The following is a 25,814-nucleotide window of genomic DNA, read 5'->3' as shown; positions in this document are numbered from 1 at the left end:
ATGCCGCTGACCACAAGGCAGAATGATAGCTAAGCCTTTGCTTGTGTCAAGTAATCATTTTAATTGTGTTAAGCATTTTCTGAGTAAAATGCAGCAAGTAAATCTGTGTCTGTGTGCTGTAAAATCAGCTACAGCAAGGAACAAGATAAGACAAAGAAGCCATTGTTCTAAGTACAGTAATCGTGTCCTTAAAAAGTATCTACCACTGTAAGTTCTTGCTAACGTATCATAATGTTACTGTTACTTAACTTTTAGCTTTTAAAAAGTGCTAGTTCAGCTTAATAAAAATATGCTGTTATGAAAATTTGTAAAGCACCGCCCAAGTATTGCTTTTGTTAACCCTGTAGTCTTGCCTTGTTGTAAAAAGTATAAAAGCGCCTCACCCTTGAGGGGGGGCCATTTTGCCTTTTTGCTGGCTTAATGGTCATTGCTCAAGCAAATATACTGCAGTAAAACTTTACCTGTGGTTGTCTGGTTCCTATGCAGCTAGACAATGAACCCCAGGGAGTTTTTTCCCCATCACACTGTTTACTTTTATAACTTATCTGTGGCCATTTGGAACATCATGGTTACAACTATTCTGCATACCATGGTCACTCAACTTCTCAGTGACAGCAGAGATAAAACTCAAATCTTCCTGCTCCAAAATACATTGGTTTCTATCACTTGAGCTGTTAGCTTGATACACATGTAAAGGGCTAAAGCTTTGAAATCTTAAGAAGCTAAAAACAAACACTCATATAAACCAACAATAAACATTGTTACATCCTGACTCCATGTGGCACCCAACTACTAGGGAGACAACAATCCAATTGCTCATGGGTCCTGTTACTCATGAGCCAGAGCAGGCAGGGAGCAAACACCAGCACACATTGCTCACAACAGCTTTATTGAGAATGGAGACAGCTTCGGACTAGCTTCCAAAAAAATAACAAACCGGGGAGGCACAGTGAACAATAGTTTTTTCCCCACTTTGCTTTATGCTCATTAACATTCACTCCACCTTTGTCCCTCCTGCTGTTCCACCCATTTCAAGCTCTGCCTCTGTTTACAGTTTGATTCATTAGCATGGAATTGCCTATGCATTTAATTCATTTACATGTCTTTTTGCTAAGAGTACATGTCTAAGACCTTGATTTTACTTCTTCGGTCAATGGGCGGACTTTGGAGGCTTTCACCAATCACCATTCACCTTTTCACATATGTTCATCTCAGATTCTGTTACCAATTATGTGTTGTTTTTCACATTCCAGTCTGTTTTTCTGTCTCAGATTGTACCATCTTCCACATTCCTAAAACATCACTTCATTCATAACACACAGACTCACACAGATTTACTTGCTGCTTTTTCCTTAGAAAATGGTTGACACAGTTAAGATGGTTACTTAGCATAAGCAAATGGCTGGCTTAGATATCATTCTGCCTTGTGGTCAGCAGCTTTTGCTAGGCCACAGGTAATAAGCCTTTTATTCAGCTACAAATCCAGTGCTTCCCAAAAATCCACATAGTCATTTTGTAATGTATATTATAATGTTTGTTAGGGTAACACTACACACACCCTGGGTATAATGCTGCATGAAATACTATATTTCTATATATCTTTAGAAAATGCCAGATGCAGTTATGAAGCAGAGCAGGAAGGAAGACTGTAGGCTGACTCAGGTCTGGATTTTATTAATTCCCCCAGACTGTTTAAATACCCCTTAATTTCAGTTTGTTTTTACGGGAGTCTTACTTCATACATCAAGGGTGTTGTGGTAGATTTGTTAAGGTGTTTTGCTATGGCTCCAGTGGCATAAGTTCAAGTCTTGTTTTAGACTCATGCTAGAGGCTGTCCCCAGTTGACACAGATGTAAATGGTTAATTGGTCTTTCAGGCTGGTGAATACAAGGCAGCTGGACACGATATTGGCCAAAACACTTTGTCTACTATTCTCAGCCAGGGTGCAACAGCACCCTGAGGTTCCATGAGATGTGTTTAAGGGTGCCAGGTAATATTAACACCATTAACTGTACAAACACCTACACATGATTCACAAGCTAAAGCAAGAGATTTCAAATAGAAATCCATAGTATTAAAAGTATTCCAACCTGTTGTGATCTTTCCGAGTTCCTTGGAAAAGAAGAATTGTTTAATTATATTTCTATAGTCAAGAAACAATTAAGAGGTAACAGGTGACATTTTCTGAGGCATGCTTTAAGTTTTAAAAAGTTGGTGCACCTTAACCACACTAACCCAATGGACTGTTAGGCTCAGAGGGACCTTAGAATCATAAAAAATTAGGGTTGGAAGTGACCTCAGTAGGCATTGGCAATGCGTAGGGGGTGCACACAGGTACACATGCACCTGAGATTGGCGGTGCACCCCCAGCGAAAAGCACCGCCAACACTGTCAGTGGTGCCCGTGGGCAGTCACTGCTTGCCACCCGCCCCTGCCCCCCCCGCTGACACCACTGGCAGCATCTACGGGCAGTCCCCAATCACTGCTGGCTGTCACTGATGCTGCCAGTGGCGTCTGCAGGTGGTCGCCAACAATGTCAATGCTTGCCACCCCTATTCCTCCCCACCACTGACACTTCTGCAGCTGCCTGCGGGAGCTCCCTGCTCGGCCTGCCTCTGCCGCTGACACTGCCACTGCCACTGCCACAGCCACAGCCACAGCAGCCTGTGGGTGCTTCCTGCTCGCCACCACCATGACCCCACCGCCGACACCGCCACCAACACCTGTGGGCGGTCGCCATGCCCCCCCAGCCTCCAGGGGCATACGGCATTCATGTCAGTAGGTCATCTAATCCAAACCCCTGCTCAAAGCAGGACCATACCCAACTAAATCATTCCAGCCAGGGCATTGTCAAGCTGGGCCTTAAAAACCTCTAAGGATGGAGATTTCACCACCTCTCTAGGTAACTTGTTCCAGTGCTTCTCCACCTTACTGGTGGGAAATTTCATCCTAATATCTAACCTAAACCTCCTTTGCTGCAACTTGAGACAATTGTTCCTTGTTCTGTCATCTGCCACCACTGAGAACAGTCTAGCCCCATCCTCTTTCAAACCACCCTTTAGATAGTTAAAGGATGCTATCAAATCCCTCCTCAGTCTTCTCTTCCGCAGACTAAATAAACCCAGTTCTCTCAGCCGCTCCTCAGAAGTCACGTGCCCCAGCCCCATCACCATTTTTGTTGCTCCCTGCAGGACTCTCTCCAACTTGTCCACATTCCTTCTATAGTGGGGGGCCCAAAACTGGACACAGTACTCCAGATGTGGCCTCACCAGTGCAGAATATAGCAGAATAATTACTTCCCTTGATCTGATGGCAATGCTTCTACCAATGTAGCCCAGTATGCTGTTAGCCTTCTTGGCAACAAGGGCACACTGCTGGCTCATATCCATCTTATTGGCCACTATAATCCTGAGGTCCTTTTCTGCAGAGTTGCTCCTTAGCTAATCAGCCCCCAGCCTGTACTGGTGCATGGGATTCCCCCATCTTAAGTGCAGGACTTTGCACTTGTGCTTGTTGAACCTCATGAGATTCTTTTTGGCCCAATCCTCCAATTTGTCTAGGGCTCTCTGAATCCTAGCCCTGCCCTCCAGCATCTCTACTACACCCTGCAACTTGGTGTCATCTGCAAATTTGCTGAGGGTGCAATCCATCCCATCTTCCAGATTGGGAATGAAGATGCTGAATAAAACTGGCCCAGGACCCACCCCTGGGGCACTCCACTTAATACCAGTTGCCAACTAGACATTGAGCTAGTGATTACTACCTGTTGAGCCCGACAATCCAGCCAGCTTTCTATCCACCTTACAACCCATCCATCCAACCCATACTTCCTCAGCTTGCTTGCAAGAATGCTGTGGGAGATGGTATCAAAAGCCTTGCTATAGACAAGGCATATTATGTCCACTGCTTTCCCCACATCCACAGAGCCAGTCATCTCATCATAGAAGGCAACCAGGTTGGTCAGGCATGACGTGCCCTTGGTGAATCCATGCTGACTGTTCCTAATCACCTTCTTCTCCTTCAAGTGCATAGAAATGAATTGTTTAAGGATCTGTTCCATGATTTTTCCATGGACTGAGGTGAGGCTGACTGGTCTGTAGTTCCCTGGATCTTCCTTCTTCCCTTTCTTAAATATGGGCAATATATTTGCCCTTTTCCAATCATCCAGGACCTCCCCCAATCGTGACATGTTTTCCAAGATAATGGCCAGTAGCTCTGAAATCACATCAGCCAACTCCCTCACCACCCTTGGATGCATTGCATCCGGCCCCATGGACTTGTACACATCCAGCTTTTCTAAATAGTCCCTAACCTATTCTTCCACCATTGAGGGCTGCTCACATTCTCCCCAAACTGTGCTGCCCAGTGCAGTAGTCTGGAAGCTGACCTTGCCTGTGAAGACGGAGGTAAAAAAAGGCACTGAGTACTTCAGCCTTTTCCTCATTATCTGTCTAGGTTGTCTAGGAAGACCAGCCACAGGGCCCCATTCATTTCAGCCCCTGTCCCTGCCTCTGCCCCACTCCCTGTCACCACAGGGGCCTCGATCTGCACCCCACCCCCCCACTTCCCCGTGACAAACTTACCTGCTGGGAGGTGAGGGGTGGGGTACATGCACATGGGCTAGCATGCACATGCGCAGCCTCCCCAAATAATATTTTCTCCTTCCACCTATGACATGTATAATATGTATCCAGGACCCACAACCAGTGCAGTATGCAGCCTCTAGTTGCTCTGAAGTTGAACAACCCTGTACTAAAGCAGGACCCTACCAGATTATAGAATATACTTTGATCTCATATATTGAAACTTGAAAGGAAGAGCACATCATGCACAAGGGAAAAGTTTTAAGATGCTTCAGGAGAGGTAAACTGATTAGAGTTAAAGAGAAATCAGTGCTATTTTACTAGGCACTGGAGATTACATGGTATGGTGCTTGCAACAGCAGAGGACTGGACACGCTGACCCAGGGGATGGATACCTTCCAGTCCAACTATTTTAGTTAATCTGTAAGCATACGGCTTGAATGCTAAGTGCAATGTTACAACTACAATGCCTTTGTAAACAATTATCTTAATAAAAAGTAGTTTAATTTTACAAGTACTCTGTATTCTCATTACAGTTGTTGCAGTTTTATGGCAAAATAGGCTGAGATTAACAGGAAAACAAAGCAGTACCTGAAAACAGCAGACAGGAAGCCTGGAGAGACTCGGATAACTGGAAAATGGGTTGTTCAGATCTTCAGAAAGAACCAAAAAACCTGTACAAGCATGTACAAGCATGAAAGCAGTGGGAACACAAGTTAATTCTAGGAACAAAGCTTACTATGTTGGACAGAGATAAATACATAAAAGTAAACCATTTTTCTAAGTTACTGAGGGAAAAGAATAAGGAGTGAGGCAGTGTTACCAAGACCAACGGCTGAAGCTCTGGAATAGTTGATGAAGCTGCTTATGTACAGTCAACTGAGGAGTACAGAATAACAAGACCTTCCCTCCCCCACCCAAAAAATCATGAAACAGAAAAAGGAACAGATGCTTACATTACAGAGCTAAAAACTGTCATTTGGGTGCAACTTTGGATAAATACTAATTAACTAGTGACAGGATACATTGCTTCTGATTTCTAAGAGAGATAAAGGAAAGAGAAAGGTAACTAAATAAATGATTTCAGTTATCACAGACAGCTGAAATGTCCAGGAAAGAATTCAAACAATGACACTCACTAGTGCAGAACAAGTACATATGTTCAAGGCTAAGGAAGGCAGGATACAGACAGACCAGTTGTAAATGCAGGGATCATGGTTCACTTTACCATGGAAAGCAGCAAGAAAGAATAATGCTCAGCACAGAGGCAAGGGTCAAGGGAAAAAGAACTACTTTGTCTCATTTCTGCAGCTACTACACACAAAAAAGCGTAAGTAATGGATCACAATAAAGTCTGTACTGTGACTTTAGCAGACCCAGAGATTCTCAGTGCACATGCATTACACAAGACAGTGCCATCCATTCAACTGACATACTTTTATCTAATAGCATTAGATCAGTGATCTGCTCATTTCAGCTGGATTGCACAGCCAACTACAATGTAACCTCAGCAACGACAACAAGCATAGAAAAGTAAGATCAAATGCTAGTTGTATTTATACAGAATAAAACATCCTCAGACGAAGCTACCCTTATTATTTACCTAATTATATATTTTTGGCCTCAATAAGGGTAAAAGTAATATAATGCAGACTACAGAGCAAACTTTAAAGGTAAGGGATATTGGGATAGTTAAACATCCATTCCACAACTACAACAAGATTAACAGTTTGGCAATGTTTTTTTCCTAATCCCTTCTTTTTTGTCTGTTTATTAAATACCCGGATTGTAAATTCCTCGTGTATTACATGAATGATAACACAACATAATTAAATTATAGATTAAAACTAATAATTTAAAAATGCGCTTCCCAAAACCTTCTTTTGGATCTATTTAGTTTTATATTCAATTCCAATTTACAAAAAGTCTCTCACCCTTCTAGAGGTTTCTTGTTGGGTTGGGTTATTCACAGCTGTTGCTAGCTGTAGGAAGCATCTGGTAGCAATCTTTTTTTCTTCAGGAAAAACCCACCAAATTGTTTTCATGTAGATGATATTTTGTAAAGAACCTGATGTTCTTGTCAGTGAGTTGTTGAGGCACTAGCTGGTAACTCTTATTACTTACTTGACTTTTCAGCCAGCCTACCAGAAATGAAGACATCACCTAATTGGGCTGTTTATTTTGCTGGCTTGAATTCCTGTTGGGTTTGGATCATCCATTTATTCATGTAGCACGTTTGGGCAAGTAAAGTCTAATTAATAATGCAGCTCTTATGAAACTGTGGTTCCTAAGTTTTACCTCTCCTGAGGAACACAGGAAATTGCAGCAGCTTGATGAAGAACTCTCCCAATGTGGAAACTATAGAGCTGGGATATGTGGCACTCTCATGCCCTTTTGTGGCATTTGGCATCCTGCAAGCAGCAACCTATCCTTAAGTTGGAACAATTCTTTAATTCCTCCAAATCATCTTTGCTGTCACAGAAGTTCGGTTTTGCATCTACAGAAGCCAAAGGCACAACTTCAATTGATTTGAGTGACAGTAAAAGGGCCCACGCTTGCTCTGAGAAACATTCAATTTGTTCTGTAAGACTTCAAAGCTTATAGAACTAAGAGACTAAAACAAGCTCATACTATCTCTAAACACTTTGTTTTATGGGAACAGAAGAACCAGCTTCGCCAATTTTACCTGGTAAATTCTGAACATTGAGTGAAAAATCTAATTTCTTTGAAAAGGAACGTCTTAAAATATAAGAAATCTAACTATAGGAGCTCTAAATGATAAACATAAAACATAAATCAAATAACTAAAAATAAATCAAATAAGTATAAATCAAATATAAATTATTTTTAGATTACATCCTTAAATAGGCATGCTTAAAAAGACTTCAAAGAACCTTATTCCCTAATAAAATTCCGGCCGCAGGAAAATTAATGAAAAGGAGATTTTACTCTAGACCCCGTCCTGTTTTTACAAAGGATATTTATTTGGACTAGGTATATAACAATTTAATCCAAACAAACTTTAGGCCCATTTATGGGTGGATTTAGAATTTTGAAAAAGGGGGTGCAGATTAGAGATGCACCAATATATCAGTCGCATATTGGATCGGCACTAACAAAAGGAAAATTAACATTATCGGCAATTGGCTTTTTTGGCTGGTGTAGCCGACAATGTCATCAATAAATGCCATGTGCAAGCACATAGCCACCACGCACATGTCCAGAAATACAGCCGGGAAGCTTGGAGAGCAGCGTCCTGCCAGTAAGTCTGTGGCAGGGAAGGTGCAGGGCAGATAGAGTCTCCACAGTGAGGGAGGGAGGGAGGGGGCAGGGGTATGTGCTGCCCAGCCAGGGTAGTGAATGGGACCCTGGGACAAGGAGCGGGATGGAGTTGTGGATGGCTCATCCAGAAGGCACGGGGTGCTGGGGAGAGGGTGTGGCTCCCCACTGCTGCACTTACACCTGGGGAGGCACAAAAGGGCATGTGCTCCCCTTGATTTGTACACAGGGAAGAGGGGGGCTGCAGGCTCAGGGACAGGGGCTGCACCAGCCTCTTTCCAGTGAGGGGGCTGGCCCTGAGTAGGTGGGAGTGGGGTAGGCTCAGTTGTGCGGAGGTGGGCGGCAGTGCTGGGATGGGTGGCTATAGGGAGACTAAAGTGAATTTTAGGGTGGCTATAGTCCCCCAAGCTCACCCCAGTGCCACTCCTGCTGGGGGCACTCCGCTCTGCTTCCTTTCCCTTGGGAGCCCCACGCTAGCTGTATGCCCCCCACCTGCCTTGCAGCAGGATGCTCCCGAGGGAAAGGCATCAGAGCAGAGTGACCCAAGCAGGGGCGGCACTGGGGGGGCGCTGTAGCCACCCCAAAATTCACCTTAGCTCCCCGATAGCCACCCCTCCCAGCACTACTACTTCCTGCCCCATGTAGCTGAGCCCACCCTGCTCCCACCTGCTCCGAGCCCAGCCCCCAAACTGGGAGAAGGCTGGTGCAGCCCCTGGCCCTAAGCCCACAGTGGGCAGCAGCTTTTGCCCTGTGCACAAATCTGGGGGGACACATGCCCTTTCACATGCCTCCACCAAGGTTGCACACAGTGGCAAGGAATTACTCCCCCTCCCCACACTGTCCCGTGTCCCTTGTACAAGCTGCCCACAGTTCTGTCCTGTTCCCAGCCCCAGGGTCCCATTCACCACCCTGGCTGGGCAGCGCTTGCTCCTGCACCTGCCCCACTCCCTCCTTCACCACAAGGGCCTTAATCTGCCCCCGCACACCCGTTTCCTCCTCCACACCCCTTCCTCCACAGACTTGCCAGCAAGACGCTGCTCTCCAAGCTGCCCAGCTGCATCCCTGTAAATTGGCTATCAGATCAGTATCGGCTGATATGGCTGGTTAATAATCGGCTATCAGTATCAGCCAAGAAAATCTTTATTGTGTACCTCTAGTGCAGATGATGAGGCACATCAACCCATAAAACATAAACACATTTTTTTTCCACTTAAAAGAACCTAGGTCCACATCCAGACAAACGCAGATGTGTGGTATGTGGCACTGTAGAACCATCTGCGGTGCCACACACTGCACATGCAGGCATTCCCTGTCCTGCTACTTTGGAGCACAGGGGTGGGGTCTCTTGACCCTGAAAGATCTTGGGGTCAAAAAAACCCATGCCAAAAAATAAAAAAGCGGGGCAGCATACATGGCAGCAGCATGCGCTGCCTAAAACTGGAGTCTGGCTGGCCGGAGCTATGCTCCAGCTGCCAGCTAGGCTTCCTGCTCCAGGAGTGATATGGCTGCAGCTCCCGGAGGCTCCTAGGGCCCCAGGTAAGGCTGCTGGGGCCAGCACAGATGCTGGCCCCAGCCTCTCCTACCCCACCTGGGGTAACCTGCCATGCACCAGAGCATGCATGGCACAGGAGTTCCCCAGAGGAAGTGACACCTTGTGCCACTGCTACTTGTCCCCAGGGAGATGACATTCCCGCTTGTGGAGACATGGCCTAGAAATGTTTCCAATAAGCTACAGGCCTAGCACTATATTATTCCACTTAAGATCAAAGCAAAAACAAATATAACTTTATTGGAATGTTCACTAATTTGCTAGATTGTATATTAGGTTTAGAAACAACAAAAATTGAGTCCAAAATGGGCAAAATAGTCAAAAGATATTATTTCATTAGTTCTGTAGTCATTATAGTTCAATGTATATAACTCAGGCCTGTAAAACAAAATCTAGTCTTCTTGAGCATCTTGACAATGCCTCCAGTACTTCACTCATCCTTTTCTACACCTGAGATAATATTAATACCCCTGAATTAAGATTCTTAGCTTGACTGTGAAACAGAAGAGAGATATTACCAGGAATGGTTAACAGGCAGCAAAATGAGAGGGGGGAGCTGTCAGGGTCCTATGGAAGGGAGGGGAATTTGGAGGAGTCCCCTTAGAGGGTGACATAAAGAACCTGAAAGCTGCAGTTGGATATCCAAGGTGAGTGAGGAGGTGTATGTGTTTATTGGAGGGGTGCCCTTGTCTCACATTTGGCGGGGGGAATAGGTGGCTAAAGGGCACCGGGTGCCCTTTCCCTGGCCTGGCCTGGCCTGGCCTGGTGCAGCCCCCAGGAGGATGGCCTAGGCCTGCTCCTACCTCAGTGCTGAGTGAATCTCTGCCAGTGCCGCCCCACTCAAAATTGGGACAAAGGTGATGGAGAGGGACAAGTGCATAGGGCAGTGCCAGTTGGACAGCACCAGTCAGCATGAGTGGGCACCTGGCAGCTGCACTGCGACACAGGGTGAGCAGTGCTATGTAAGGGCAAGTTGAGGCAAGTTGAGCTGAGCCCTCTTCGTGCTCTCCCATCCCACCTGACCCCTGGGGCCAGCACGGCCATCACTGCAGTGTGGCACAAGCTCGGCTAGCAGGGTGGGGAAGGGCGAGGAGGGAGATGCCCCATGCTGTGAGGGGCTGCCAAGTGCTGCACGGCTCTAGACCGCACCAGGGCATCTTGGGAGGGGAGGGAGGGAGTGGTGACTAATGTGCTACTGCCTTGTGAGGCAACACATTGGGCCTGGCTCGGCCTCACAGCGTTGCATCTCAAGGGCTCTGTAGGCGCCGCTGAGATCAAAGCCACCTCAGCCTCCCCCACCCCCTCTGTAGGGGTGCTCAGAGGTGGCACTTAGATGTTGCTGGTGGCCAAACTGGTTGAGTTGATCCCCAACAGGCCCGGCTGTGTTGGTCTCAGCCCTCGGTTCATGAAGCAGCCACTTTTCATGATCCCCCGGACTCATGCCTCAGGTCTACCTCCCCTCCAGGTCTTGGCACCAGCTGAATAGCTGTCCCTCCTTAGCCTGGGCTGCCAGGCCCTCACTGTGGGCCTCACTGTTCCTTCTCTGCCTACAAGCAGGATGGCCTTGCCAAGCCCATAAGCTCAAGGTTGTGCATTGGAAGGAAGAGCACATCATGCGGGAGTGAAAAGTTTTAAGATGCTTCAGGAGAGGTATATTGATTAGAGGTATATTGCAGAAGAGTCTGTAGATCCTGGATCGGTCTCATCAGCCATATTTGGACTCACAGATAATACAATTATGGAAGACAATCATCCTCCATTGCGAGAGATTGTGAAAGAAGAAGAAGAACTGATTAGAGATAGAGAGGTATCAGTGCTATTTTACTAGGCACTGGAGATGATATGGCATGGTGCTTGTAATAGCAGAGGACTGGACATACTGACCCAGGGGATGGATACCTTCCAGTCCAACTTTTTAGTTAGTCTGTAAGTACACGGCTTGAATGCTAACTGCAATGTTACAATTACAATGCCTTGGTAAACAATTATCTTAATAAAAAGCAGTTTCATTCCACAAGCACACTGTATTCTCATTACAGTTGTTGCAGTTTTATGGCAAGACAGGCTGAGAGTAACAGGAACACAAAGCAGTACCTGAAAACAGCAGACAGGAAACCTGGAGAGACCCAGATGACTGGAAAACTAGATGTTCAGATCTTCAGAAAGAACCAAAAAACCTGTGCAAGCATGTTACAAGCATGAAAGCAATGTGAACACAAATCAATCATGTAAACAGCTGGAACAGGAAATAGGAAATCTCAATGGTCTCAGATGACTGGAAATCTGGACTTCCAGAGAGAACTCTCCCATCCCAAACCCAAAATTATACAAGCATGGAAGCAGTGGGAATGCAAGTTAACTCTAGGAACAAAGCTTACCTCAAGGGATAGAGACAAGAACATTAAAGTAAAGCAAATTTTCTACCTCAGTGGGGAAAAAGAACAAGGAGTGAGGCAGTATTACTAAGAACAATGTCTCAATATCAAAACAATTAAAGGTACAAGAGTATAGTTATCTTTTTAACTCTTAGTTTCTTTACAACTGGGATTAAAGGAAGGTAATGTTCTAATTCAGGCGTTTTCAACTTTTTTGGATCAGTGTACCCCTGGTGACCGGATGCAAAGTGGGGCGGGGGGGAGGAGGGGTGGCACATGGCACAGCAGCTGTGGTGTGCAAGCTTCCCCTGCTCCCCGCATCCAGCTGCTGGGGGTACACTGGGATGGTGTGTGGTGGCAATCCATCCCTGTGGGCAGGGCTGTCCCCGAGGGGGTGCGAATCAGGGAGACTGCCCCAGACCCCACACTTTGGGGGGCCCTGCGGATCTGGGCAGAGCAGCGGCAGCTGTGTCCATCTGCTCACTACCCCCCCGCCACTGCCACCAATGGTGGCAGCAGCTTCTTCAGGTCCAGGGCCTGTGGGATTAGAGCGGAAACGGGGTCCCACATGGGCTGATTACAGCGGAAGTGGGGCCCCACATGGGCTGATTTGCTCCAGGCCCTGCACCCTGCTCAGGTCAGCTCTACCTGTGGGATGGTGCATGGCAGCACTCCACCCCAACCCACCCTAATGTACCCCCTAGGGCCTTCTCAAGTACCCCCAGAGGTATGCGTACCCCCAGTTGACAACCCCTGTTCTAGTTCATATGTATACAGGGAGATATATGGGCAAAAAATTAATCATGAAGGTAACAACGTATCTATATTGACCGAAAACAATTGTTGAAGTCTTACTCATGTTAAGACACAGGGCGTGATGCCTACAGGGCGTGATACCTAGATTACAACGATTCTCACCCAGCATGCCCATGTGATCTTTTCAAGGGTGCCACAGGCTGCCATGCAATGTCAGCACTGTTATGTATGTAAACACAATTCACAAGATTATTTCAACTTGCCAAGGGGGACCAGCAGGCAATGGGAGAGTCCCTGTTCCCCCGAGCACTACCAGGAATAACAAGGACAACAGCCATAAGTTGACTGAGAGTAGATTCAGGCTAGATATCACGAAGTACTACTTCACAGTCAGGGCGGCTAGGATCCGGAATCAACTTCCAAGGGAAGTGGTGCTTGCTCCTACCCTGGGGTCTTCAAAAAGAGGCTAGACACCTTGCCGGGGTCGTTTGAACCCAGCATTCTTTCCTGCCCACAGCAGGGGGTCGGACTTGATCTGCTCAGGTCCCTTCTGACCCTACCAACTATGAAACTAGGAATTAATAAAAAACATTCTGCCCATTGGGGCGGTTTCTCCCTGGAGAGATGTGGGCAGTGGTGTCCCCCAAGGCTCTGTCCTTGGATCAGTACTGTTTAATATCTTCATCAGCAATTTGGATGAAAGTGTTGAAAGCACTTTGTTCAAATTTGCAGATGACACTAAACTAGGGGCATAGTAAACACACTGGAGGGCAGGAAGCAAATTCAGGCGGATTTGGACAGACTGGGGAAGTGGGCAGATCAGAATAGGATGCAATTCAACAAGGATAAATGCAAGGTGTTGCACGTGGGGAGAAAGAATCTCCAAAACACCTAGAGACTTGGGGGCACCGTTCTGAGCACCACAACAGTGGAAAGAGATCTCAGAGTCCTGGTTGATGCAAAAATTAACATGAGTCACCAGTGTGATGAGGTCATAAGCAAGGCTAACTGCACTCTTTCTTGCATTAGCAGGAGTAACACAAGCAGGTCTAGGGAAGTGATAATTCCCCTCTATGTGGCATTGGTGAGGCCGCAGATGGAGTACTGCATCCAGTTTTGGGCGCCGCACTTCAAGAGGGATGTGGATAACCTCGAGAGGGTTCAGAGGAGGGCTACTCATATGGTTGAGGGCCTGCAGGTAAGACCCTATGAAGACAGACTGAGGGATCTGAATCTTTTAGCTTCCGCAAGAGAAGGCTGAGAGGTGATCTTGTGGCTGCCTACAAACTCATCGGGGGGGCCAGCAGGGAATAGGGGACACTCTGTTTACCAGGGCGCCCCTCGGGGTTACCAGAAATAATGGCCACAAATCTGAAGAACAGATTTAGATTGGACATAAGGAAGAAATTATTTACGGTAAGGGTTGCCAAAATATGGAATGGGCTTCCAAGGGAGGTGGTGCTTTCCCCTACCTTGGAGATGTTCAAGAGGAGATTAGACAGGCATCTGGCTGGGGTTACCAACCCCAGCGCTCTTTCCTGCCTGGAGCAGGGGGGTCAGACCCAATGATCTACCAGGTCCCTTCCGACTCCAGAAATCTATTGTGGTCTTTTGGAGTTGTCTGTAACAAAAGAATTGCTCAATTATTTTTCTGTAGTCAAAAAACCAAGGGAAAACTATGAGCTGGCTTTGTCTCAAGGCACCTAGACAGTGCCTTGAGAGTGAGGAGGGGGTGCCTTGAAGCTAAAAAAAGATTGAGAACTGGTGCTATCTTTGAATTGTTCATTTGAAGGTGCCATTGAACAGTTTAACAAACTGTTTTAGTGAACCAGCTGGCACTCAGGCAAGACTTAAAACAAAAATAACATTCAACCTCAAATCTAAACAAGAACAACACTGTTCCTACTCCACCAGTCACCTTCCCATGTTGAGGGTGATCAGTCAACTGGTAGGATAAAGAAGCCAGCAGGGTAGAGCCAAGACAAAACCAGAATGACTCAAAACTAAATGGAACTAACACCAAGTTGGGGAAACACTGGACAAAAGAGGGCTGGCCCTGGTTTTAAAATGGCAGCCAGTATCTGATGCTCTTGCCCTGTGGAGATATGTTTCCTGATGGCAAGCCCGTGATACCAGCTAGCATCTCATCTGGAGAGAAATGTTACTCTCCTTTTAATCCTCTAACCCTGAAGTGGTTTGGGCCCTAAGGACTGGAAAATGAGAGGGGGGACCATCAGGGTCCTGTGAGGGGAGGGGAATCCTGGGGCAGGAGGCTGCAGTCCCCTTGGGGTGGCATCATAGAAAATTAGGGCTGGAAGGAGCCTCAGGAGGTCATGTAGTCCAACTGCCTGCAGGACCATCCTCAACTATATCATCCCATGCAAGGCTTTGTATCCTCAACTATATCATCCCATGCAAGGCTTAAAAACCTCTAAGGATGGAGATTCCATCACCTCTTTGGGTATCCTGTATTTTACTACCCTTCTAGTGAAAAAGTTTTTCCTAATATATAACCTAAACTTCTCTTGCTGCAACTAGAGACCATTGCTCCTTGTTCTGTCATCTGCCACCACTGAGAACAGTCTAGCTCAGGGGTGGGCAAAGTCTGGCCCATGGGCTGGATTGGACCTGTGGTGGACTCCATTTCCCAGCAGGCCCTGCCTGTGTCCCTGCCTCTGGTTTCCATGGAGACCCCAGGGCTGGGCTCTTGCAGTGGGGACAGTGTGGTGGGAAGCTGGGGCAGATCTGTGATCTGCTGCCTGCACAGCCTAGGGAAGGGGTGTGCAGGCAGCAGATCTCAGCTCTGCCCTGGGTCTGGCCCACGCTGTCACCAGTGCTGCTGGGGCTGGTCTCCATGGAAACCCAGGCCCAGTGCCGTCATGGTGCCACCACTCCTGGGGTCTGCATGAAAACCAGGGAGCAATGTGGGAAGCGGCTGCTGGGAAATGGAGTCTGGACATTACCAGATCTGCCATTTTGCCTACCCCTGGTCTAGCTCCATCCTCTTCGGTAAACTCCTTCAGGTACCTGAAGGCTGCTATTAAACAACCCCCCCCCCCCAGTCTTCTCTTCTCCAGACTAAATAAGCCCAGTTCCCTCAGCCTCTTCTCATAAGTCACGTGCCCCAGCCCCCACACCATTTTCATTGCCCTCCCCTGGCCTTTCTCCAATTTGTCCACATCCTTTCCGTAGTGGGGGGCCCAAAACCGAACACAGCACTGCAGATGTGACCTCACCAGCACTGAATGGATGGGAAGAATCACTTCCCTTCATCTGCTGACAAAACGCACCGCATAGCAGCCCAGGAGGCCATTTGCCGCCTTTGCAACAACTGCTGGCTCCTATTCAGCTTGTTATCCACTGTAGTAACCCCCAGGACCTTTTCTGTAGAGCTGCTGTCCAGCCAGGTAGTCCCCAGCCTGTTCTGGTGGATGGGATCGTTTTGTCCTAAGTGCAGGACTTTCCACTTGTCCTTGTTTGAATGTCATGATGTTTTTTTTGGCCCAATCCTCCTATTTGTCTAGGTCAGAGTCCTGGCTCTACCCTCCTGTGTATCTACTGCTCCCCGCAGCTGGGTGTCACCTGCAGACTTGCTGAGGACGCTCTGCCATCTTCCAGGTCCTGATGAAGACATGGAACAAGACGGGCTCCAGGACCGACCCTCTGATGCAGCCAGCTTTCCGCCCACCTGATAGTCCATCCCGCACGTCCTCAGCTTGCCTGCCAGGGTGGGGGTGGGAGAGCCTGTCAGGAGCAGCTAGATGAGGCGGCGGTTTTTATGGTTTTTTTGGGGGTGTCCTCATTTCACACCCGGCGGGGGCGCAGGACGCCCCCCCGCGCGCGGCTGTGCCCGCCCCCGCCGGCGCCGCTCGGAACTGGGACAAAGGTGGCGGGGCGGGGCGGAGCAGGGCGGGGCGGGGCTCGGCTCGGCCGCAGCAGCAGTCGGGCGGCAGCGCGAGCGGGAGTGGGGGCCGCGCAGCGGCGGGAGGTGAGCGGCGCCGCGGGGACGGGCGGAGCGGACCCGACTCTTCCCGCTCGCCCATTCCTCCACCCGAGGCCGCGCGGCCCAGCCCGGCCGGGAGCTGCCCGCGCTGCGGGGTCCAGGCCGCGCCGGGGGCGGGCGGTGGCTGACGCGCCACGCCCCGGGAGGCAGCGCGTGGGGCCCAGCCCAGCCCAGCCCGGCCTGGCCCGAGGGGCGCTCGGAGGTGGCGCTGGTGGCCGAGCGGGTTGAGCCGGTTCCCAGCCGGCCCGGCCGCGTCGCTTGCTCCCCGCCATCCCCCTGCCGCCTCGCCGCGTCTTAGCACAGCTGCCCCTCCTCGGCCCCCTCGCCCCGTCCTTCGCCGCCTGCGGGCAGGCTGGTCTGGGCAGGCCCAGGACCCAAGGCTGGGGACCAAACTGCGCTACTTAGGCCTGAAAACCCTCCCTGCAAGCGGGGAGTGGGATACTGCCCTGGTGGTGCAGGCCTGTGCGCTTGTCGTGGAGGCTAACGTTTACAAGCAAAGGATGTTTGAGGAGAGTAACAACAATCCTACATCCTTAGTTACTGCCTGTTAAAGCTGAGCCTAGGAAGCCTGCCCATAGCGCGCCCTTTCTACCCTGGGGGCATGAGAGGCTTCATGGAAACATCCTGTCTGATGCAGGCTTCATAATAGATTCCTACCATTGTGCTTCAGCTCAACAGCATGGAAAATCAAGTGCTTGAGTCCTCTGAAGAGCGAACGTTTCAGTACCAGCGTTCTCTTCCTTCACTGCCAGTTCCTGCTCTTGATGAATCTTTAAAGAAATATCTTGATGCAGGTAAAGTTATTACAATGCCTTAGTGTATTTCACCTTTTTGTAGAGAACTAAATTTGTTGCAAATGAGTTTGTTTAGGGCTGCCTCTGTTGGCTGAGTATCCCCTTGCACATGAAGATTTCAAGGCCTTTTTCACACTCTGCATACTCTTTCTTCCCTTTGTTACTTATTACCATGCAGCAGAGGTTGTAGTGGCAGCAACTTACATGCTGCTGGGCAGAGAGGGGCTGGAGCCATGCTTGGTTATAAGTGACAGAGGCTGCAAGAGGGCAGAGGCTGTGGCAGGCTGGCAGCAGGACAGGCTGTGGGCAGCAGAAGCTGTGGGGTGCAGAGACCAGAGGCTGCAGGGGGAAAGATTTTGGGGGCAGAAGCTGTGCAGGGGGCAAGTGGGTATTAGGGTAGGTACAGGTGCTAGGGGCGCCAGGCACCGGGGTGGGGGGACACAACACGGGACAGGCAGCAGTGGGGGGGACAAGTAGTGGGTGTTCAAGGTGTGGGGCTCAGGCTCTTTGCCCCCTTTGCTGCTTCCCCCTCTCAGTTGCTCCCCCTCGCTGTCAGGTGGGTGGACAAATTTAAGGCAAACCTCCAATAATTAGATTCAATACATGGAAAACTAAAATGAATTCTGTATGTCTATAGTCTTGGGCTATACAAAGAACTTTTGAAGTTAGCCAAGAAAGTAAATAAGGGAGGTGGCCTTCTGCCAGTAAACCACGTGTCATTTACTGCTGACAGACATGGGGGGGGAAAAAACCAAAAACAGCACTTTATTTAGAAGAGGCAGCATGTTGGTTCAACCCTTCTCTTCAGCATCTGTATAGATCATGTGCTTCAACAGGCCTTTTTGGCACTCTTATCTAATAGCTGATTCAATCAGCTATTAGATAAAAAAACGAAAAGAGCCCCGTTTAAGCACCCTATGTACAGAGACATTGGGTAACTGGGGTCAAACTAACGCAGGTGGATTTAAGACTTTGGGTTTCTGGGCAAGAAGATTGAGGGCCACTGGGACCAGGGATGCAGAGATGCTTTTTAATGAGATATCAGTTATTATGTTAATTACTATTAAATCAGCTACCACTAAGTGCGGATGCTATAAGAGACATACCAACTACCAAGTGTATTTCAGATAACTCATATGGGTAGATGTTTGGAGAGAAGATACCCTTCTAGATTAAAACCATGCATTACACCTCTTGGTTTTCTAGTAGTGAAGGGTATGAATACTTATAGTACTTAGAACCATTAAAGTGCAGCTTTGAAGTCAAAGCAAACAGACATTCTGCTAGTCTGTTAAGCCACTTTAAATCCCCCTGGAATAGTTCAGAAGTATAGCTGGGAGAAGGGTGGCAAAAATCAAGTATTACTGTATTTTTCTGCTTATAACGTGCCCCAGAATATAATAAACACCCTGTTTTTAAAAGAAAGCTTGAAGAAAATGAAGTCACTACTTTGTAGTACAGGTAAGTAACTGAGAAACATGAGCTAGGGACCTGAACTTGATGGCAGCAGGTGTGCAGGGCCATGTTATCTGGCTGGGGCCTCCCCACTAGTTCAGAAGTATGACAGTGGCAGCATTAATTCCTGTGGCTCCCAGACATGTGGCAGTTGTTGTTGCTGTTCCCCACTCTGATACATTTCCAGATCAATGGGGATTCATACTTTTTGCAAATAATGTGGATCCCAGTTTCCTCCTTAATTGGTTTAGGGGGAAAAGTTGTGTGTTCTGTTTGAGAAAATATGGTATTTTTAACTGGTTTAGTTTTGTATGCGAATGCCATGTGTTCTGTGGCAGGGTCTAGTCAGTCCTCCAGGCATCCAACCTTGTGGCATTCTTCACCCTTCCACACACACTGCTGCAACTAGCCACTCTGGTATGTAGCCAGAACTCTGCTGTCATCATCCCCCCCCCCCCCCGCGCCCCTGTTTTTTTCCCTTCTTTCTTTTGCTGTACTTTTAAAATAAATGATCTGTTTTGCACTGCTTGTACAATAAAAACTATCGCTTTGACAACCAGCTGTGTTCTCCCCTACTTGACAGTGGGCCCTTATCTTGCCCCCCAGCCCTTGGGAACCAAAAAAGTATGCACCCACTGCCCCTCTCCCCCAGGTCACACAAACACACCACAGACTGATCATTTGCAAGCTACTGAAGTGCACTGAACTCATGTTTAGGAGAAAAGGGAAAGCAGAAGAGTGAAAATGCCTCTAGCCACAAGTCACCCACCACTGGGACCCCTCAAATATGGGTTCAAGCACTTCCCCCCTCTCCATCCCACCCCAACCCACCCTGTACCCCATTGTGAAGCATGATGAACAGGCTGCTTATTCCTATCTCCGGTATCAGAGCCACTGCACTTTGCAAAATTGTGAGCCATTTCCCAGTCAGGGAACTGGTTAACTTAAACAGGACATACTTCTGCTACTAAATGCAGACATCAAGTGGGGGACAGCCTTGCCTTTGCAAGAAATGCTTAACCTGTCAACGCATCTCCACTGTTACTGCAGTCCACACCCCTCACAGTGAACCCATCAGAATTCATGAATCCTACACATAACTTCCCAAAATACGGTATATTTGATCTGTTGCACCAAATACCCTCATGGCAACTACACGGCTTCTGCAGCATGCTAATTAGCACATTCCAGTAGACTCTATTAATTGAGTCTGCTCCAACATGTTCTAGTTAGAACGCACCAGAGCAGGCATCAGTCATCTATGTAGGTGCCCACTGTTACTGGAACAAAGATCCAGAGGAAGTGGGAGGGTTTTAGAGCCCTCTCATCAAGGATTTATGGCTGCCATTTATTTCCCAGGTCACCTGGTTCCCCGTTGGAAACCTCATAGGAAAGCCAGATGGGGCTGGAGCTGGCATTTGGCTAGCTGCTGGGTGATGCTGTAGTGCAGACCTCTGCCTGTGAGCATGGAAGATTTGGGTTTGAATTCCAGGAATCCTGACATACTATGTTATATACAGTGTCATTAACCAGTTTTCTGTTCTCTAGTTATAGATTAGGACTAACTTCTTCCCCAGTCAAAAAGAATAAATAACATGCTTATGTGAATTCTTTTTGGAAAACATCACATTACAATCCAGATAAAGAAGTATTATGCATACAGTACATGTGGCTTATACCTCTTCTGTGGGAAGCACCCAAAACAGAAATACAAAAACCAAGATGTAGGAACAGAATCAGCTTTGGTGTATACAGACAGCAAATTTGAAAGGATAAAAGAAGTTGGAGACCAAATAAAAATTGGAATGGAAATTAATATACATACATGCACACATTCTCCATTCCCCATGTAGTATGTAAGAATCATTTAAGTATTGCAGGGAGGCTTAGTAGTATTTTTGAAAGTCTACTACAATTACCATATTTTCCTGAATCCAAGATGATTTCAAATTTAAGAAAACTACCCAATAATTAGATTCTATACACAGAAAATTATAGATGATAAATTTTATAATTATAATTACTGTATTTACTCAAATCCAAGATGAGGTTTTCCCCCCCAGTCAACACTGGGGGGAAAATAAAGCTTTGTCTTGGGTTCAAGTACTGATCCAGGACAGGCAGCAGCAGCTACCAGAGGATCATAGAAAATTAGGGTTGGAAGGGACCTCAAGAGGTCATCTAGTCCAGAGGTTATTAACCTTTTTTGTACCAGAACCCATTTGTAAACATCAGTGGCCAGTTCCGACCCAATGCCCTTCACTCCCTACCTGCTGCCCACCAGTATGTGGGGCTGGAGGGGGGGCCACAGAAGGCCCCAGGCAGCCCCTTGCACTGCCAGCCTCCAAGGGAAAAGCTACAGATTTACACATTTTTCTCCTTTAAAGGAGAATCCATTTTTTAAGTATGTTAATCCATTTTTAAAGTTTGTTCGTGACCCTTTTATATATTCTTGCGACCCACTTTTGGGTCGTGACCCACTGGTTGAGAAACACTGATCTAATCCACCCCCCTGCTCAAATCAGGACCATCCCCAACTAGATCATCCCAAACAAGGCTTTGTCTAGTGAGGTCTTAAAAACTTCCAAGGATGGAGAGTCCACAACCTCTCTGGGGAACCTCTTCCATTGGTTTACTACACTCCTAATGAAAAAATTCTTCCTAATATCTAACCTAAACTTCCCTTACTGCAACTTGAGACTGTTGCTCCTTGGTCTGTCACCTGCCACCACTGAGAACAGACTAGCTCTATCCTCTTTCATACCCTGCTTTAAGTAGTTGAAGGCTACTATTAAATCCTCTCTTGGTCTCCTCTAGACTAAATGAACCAAGTTCCCTCAGCCTTTCTGCATAAGTCACTTCCCCCAACCCTCCTCACCATTTTTATTACCCCTGTTGGACTCTCTAACCTGTCCACGTCCTTTCTGTAGTGGGGGGCCCAAAATTGGACACAGTACTCCAAATGTGGCCTCACCAGTGCTGAATAGAGGGGAATAATCACTTCCCTCAATCTGCTGGCAATGCTGCTGCCAATGCAGCCCAGTATACCATTACCCTTGGCAACAAGGGCACACTGCTGACTCATATTCAGCTTATTGTCCACTGTAACTCCCAGGTCCTTTTCTGCAGAGATGTTGCTTAGTTAGTCAGCCCCCACCCTGTACTTGTGCATGGTATTCCTCTGTAATAAATGCAAGACTTTGCACTTGTCCTTGTTGAACCTCATGAGATTTCTTTTGGCCCAATCCTCCAATTTGTCTAGGTCACTCTGAATCCTATGCCTACCCTCCAGCATATCTGCTACTCTCCGCAGCTTGGTAGCATCTGCAAACTTGCTGAGGGTGTAATCCATTCCATCTTCCAGGTTATTAATGAAAATATTGAACAAAACTGGCCCCAGAACTGACCACCTGAGGGACTTCATTTGATACTGGCTGTCAGGTAGACAGGGAGCCATTGATTACTACCTACTGAGTATGACTATCCAGCCAGCTTTCTGGCCACCGTATAGTCTATTCATCCAACCTGTACTTCTTCAGATGGCTTGCAAGAATGCTGTGGGGGACAGTATCAAAAGCCTTGCTAAAGTCAAGTTATATTGTGTCAATGGCTTTCCCCACATCCACAAAGCCAGTCATCTTGTCATAGAAGGCAGTCATGTTGGTCAGGCATGACTTGGCCTTGGTGAATCCATGCTGGCTGTTCCTAATTACCTCCTCCTCCAAGTGCTTAGAAATGTATTCCTTGAGGATCTGCTCCGTGACTTTTCTGGGGCTGAGGTGAGGCTAACTGGTTTGTAGTTCCCTGGATCCTCCTTTTTCCCTTTCTTAAATATGGGTACTGTGTTTGCCCTTTCCCAATCGTCATGCTTCTTCATGCCTCCACTGCTCTGTGCCTCCACACTGTTCCATGTCTCTGCACTAGGTCCTATATTACGCTTCTCCATGCCAATCTATGCTGCTCTTCTGTGCCTCTCCATGCCTCTGTGCCTCTGAACTGCTTTGTGCCTCTGCGTTGGGTCCTGTGCCATACCTCTGCACAGGGTCCTGTGCTGCTCCATGTCCCTGTGTTGCTCTTTGCTTCTGTTCTGTTCTTCATGCTGCTTATGCCTCATCTCTGGGTCTCATGCTGCTCTTTGCCTCTGTGCCACTGCCCCATGCCTCTGCACCACTCTGTGCCTTCACACTGGGTCCCACACTACTCTGTGGCACTCCATGCCTCTGCTCTGTGTCTCCACACCACTCCATGCCTCTGCACCAGGTTCTATGCCGCTGTGTGCCTTGCTAAATGGATTTTTGCCCCTTCTTCTCACTGAAGGTATTGCATTTTTGCCTAATACTTTGTTCTATGATTAGGATTTATTTTCCCCATGGTGAATGGGGAAAATAATCTTGTCTTGGAATCAAGTAAATATGTATTCTCTTTAGGTATGTCTTTCTGAACAGACATATGAATTGGGAAAGATATTCAAAAAACACAAACCGTGTCCAAGGTATTCAAAGGTGTAGGAGATCATTGGGAACCTAAGAACTTAAAAGACTTTCTATTCAAACCGACAGTTTTCAGGGCTTTGTATGGCCCTTTACATCCCTTTTGAAAGCAAGAACAGTTCCATATTTTAAAAAATGGCACTTGGGATTCAATACCTGTCTCTGCAATAGTCTTTCTGTGAAGTTATGGACAAATTGTTTATTCTCTCTGTGCCTCTTTTGTACAGTAGGAACAACAAAGTAGTACCTCCTTCTTTCTCTTTCAGAATAGCAGAAGAGATTGTAACATAGAAAATATTAAGGGCAAAGACTCAGCCCTCAATATTTTGTATTATGTATCTTAGAAGAAATATCCCAGTTTCTGCTGTGGTAAAGTAAAACATGGAAACATTTTGAGAAAAAAAAGAAATGTTAAACTTCCCGGTGTTAGGCTTACTAACTACTATATTTATACTGGTAAGGGCTTCATAGAAATTCACTGTAAAGAAAGAATTTTTTTTTTCTTTTGCTTGAGGCTTTAGTCCCCAAAATGAAATGGTAGAAGTGACAGTTTAAAAAATATGGTCAGAAGCAGTCTTTAACATATGAGATTGCAGATAACAATAGTATGACATATATTGTATAGCATCAAAAGCATTCTTTTCATATGGCATAGGAGTATTTTATAAAGGAAACATTATGGGATGATTACAGTGGATAATGTAGATCAAAACAATACGGGTGATGTCCAAACATATACCTTGCCCCCCAAAACTTGAAAAAAATAATTTACTTTTCTGAGTCCCTTGATTTGTGTGGTGGGCTCCTTATATCATTATGACTTCTTTCTGGGCTTAATACTGCGCTGACTTCAGCAGTGATAGATGATTCTGATTATGTTCTGTGAAGTCTGTGTATCTACAGGAATAGTTAGTAGCTGAGGACTGATAAGAACATGAGGTGCCATAGTGGGTCAAGACCAGTGGTCCATCTAGCTCAGTATCCTGTTTATTGCAAGTGGCAAGTAATAGATGCCTTAGAACAGTGATGTCAAACTCATTTGGCTCATGTGGGCCAGATCTGGACTGTGAGGCTCCTTGCTAGCCATTTGCCTTTTCCAGTCACTCGGGACCTCACCTGACCTCCACAAGTTCTTCAAGATGATAACTAACAGTTCTGAAATTACCTCAGCCAATTCCTTCAGTACTCTAGAGTGTATCTCGTCCAGCCCTATCAACTTAAAAACATCCAGTTTCTCTAGGTAATCTCTAACCTGTTGTTTTACTACTATAGGTTGCTTATCCTGTCCTCTGTCTTTGCTACCAATTGTGCTTGTTCTCTGGTAGCTGACTTTATTAGAGAAGACCGAAGTAAAAAACGAGGAAAGTATGTGTAGCACCCATCATGGCCCAAATAAAACACACACCTTGTTTTTGGAAGGCAGAATGTAGTGGAAAATACTTTTCCAAAGGCACGGCTGAGTGTGTGACATAGAGTAAGTCTAACTCTTGCAGATTAGTGAGGTGGATTTCCTTTCAGGAAGGTTATGCCGACTCAGTGGGTGTGTCTACATGTCACCATATGGTACCGTTGCTACGGTGCCATGTTTTAGTACTTCAGCTTGGAAGTACTAAAGCATGGTGCAGTACGGGCGGTTACTGCGCCATGCATGTGGGACACAATTAGATTCCGCCGCTACATTGCTGTAGCAGCGCACTATACTGGGGGAGCACGCTGCTACAGTGATGTAGCTGCCGATCACATGTAGACCCATGTGATCGCTACGTCTCTGTCTTGTGCTGTACAGCAACATACCACACCACTGTGTTGCCGTAAAGAAATCATATCTATCCATATCACTGCTAACTTGATTATTTATTTAGACTCCACCAGTTTGCCAGGGATAGAAGTGAGACTCACTGGTCAGTAGCTCCCAGAATCACTTTTAGAGCCCTTTTTGAAGTTAGGTGTTATATTAGCAACCGTCCAGTCCTCTGTCGCAGAGAGCATTTGAAATGACAGGTTACATATTATTGCCAGTGTTTCTGCAATTTCACATTTGAGTTCCTTTCAAACCCATGATGTTGATTAAATCAGCATTGATTTAAACTTTCCTAGCCCCAGAGACTACCTTAAATCCCCACAATTATACATAATCATTACAAAAGGCATTTAAGTCTTTTAAATGGCTGCCTGCCCATTTAAGACAGCCTGCCCATTTAAGTTATGTAGACAATGCCAGATATTATACCTGCTAAATTGTGCAGGAACAGCTTGCTGTCAGCAGTGTGTACTTCATTAAGGTTTTCATTCAAGGTGTGCTGCATCTAATAGCAACTTTGAAATTGGCATAGCTTAGACTTTAGTTGAAATAAGCTACAAGAATGAATTAATCTTTACAACTGAGGACCGGGCAATTTTCTTCTGATTGTCAAAACAAGCGTGCTATGTGTTCCTCAGACAGTGTGATCTTTATTGTTTGTATTTATTCATGGACATCTAGTCATGGAACAGGACTCCATTATGCTAAGTCCTGTACAAGCATATTGAA

General features: G+C 46.7%; 2 protein-coding genes across 8 annotated transcripts in view; one reads left to right on the top strand and one right to left on the bottom strand.

Annotated features, from left to right (window-relative positions):
* OLAH (oleoyl-ACP hydrolase) overlaps positions 1 to 16,370 on the bottom strand; it is a 33,111-nt gene extending 16,741 nt beyond the window's left edge. For 2 of the 7 annotated variants that reach the window (XM_019497824.2, XM_019497831.2), the window contains exon 1: positions 16,125 to 16,370. In XM_019497824.2, the coding sequence (XP_019353369.1) occupies positions 16,125 to 16,153 (29 nt within the window). In that variant the 5' untranslated portion in view covers positions 16,154 to 16,370. Of the gene's footprint in view, positions 1 to 5,174; positions 5,258 to 6,517; positions 6,666 to 11,505; positions 11,589 to 14,014; positions 14,164 to 16,124 lie in introns of those variants that run through there. The other 5 variants (XM_059729042.1, XM_059729041.1, XM_019497826.2 and 2 more) reach the window with 5 other exon arrangements.
* A 98-nt stretch (positions 16,371 to 16,468) lies between these two features.
* Positions 16,469 to 25,814, top strand: part of CROT (carnitine O-octanoyltransferase) — a 37,988-nt gene continuing 28,642 nt past the window's right edge. The window contains exons 1-2 of the mRNA XM_059729040.1: positions 16,469 to 16,530; positions 17,216 to 17,339. Of these exons, the coding sequence (XP_059585023.1) occupies positions 17,225 to 17,339 (115 nt within the window). The 5' untranslated portion in view covers positions 16,469 to 16,530; positions 17,216 to 17,224. The remainder of the gene's footprint in view (positions 16,531 to 17,215; positions 17,340 to 25,814) is intronic.

The sequence above is a fragment of the Alligator mississippiensis genome, chromosome 5, assembly GCF_030867095.1.
Source record: "Alligator mississippiensis isolate rAllMis1 chromosome 5, rAllMis1, whole genome shotgun sequence".
Lineage (NCBI taxonomy): Eukaryota > Metazoa > Chordata > Crocodylia > Alligatoridae > Alligator > Alligator mississippiensis.
Note: the sequence above shows the minus strand (reverse complement) of the source record. Positions and strands in the feature narration are given on the sequence as shown.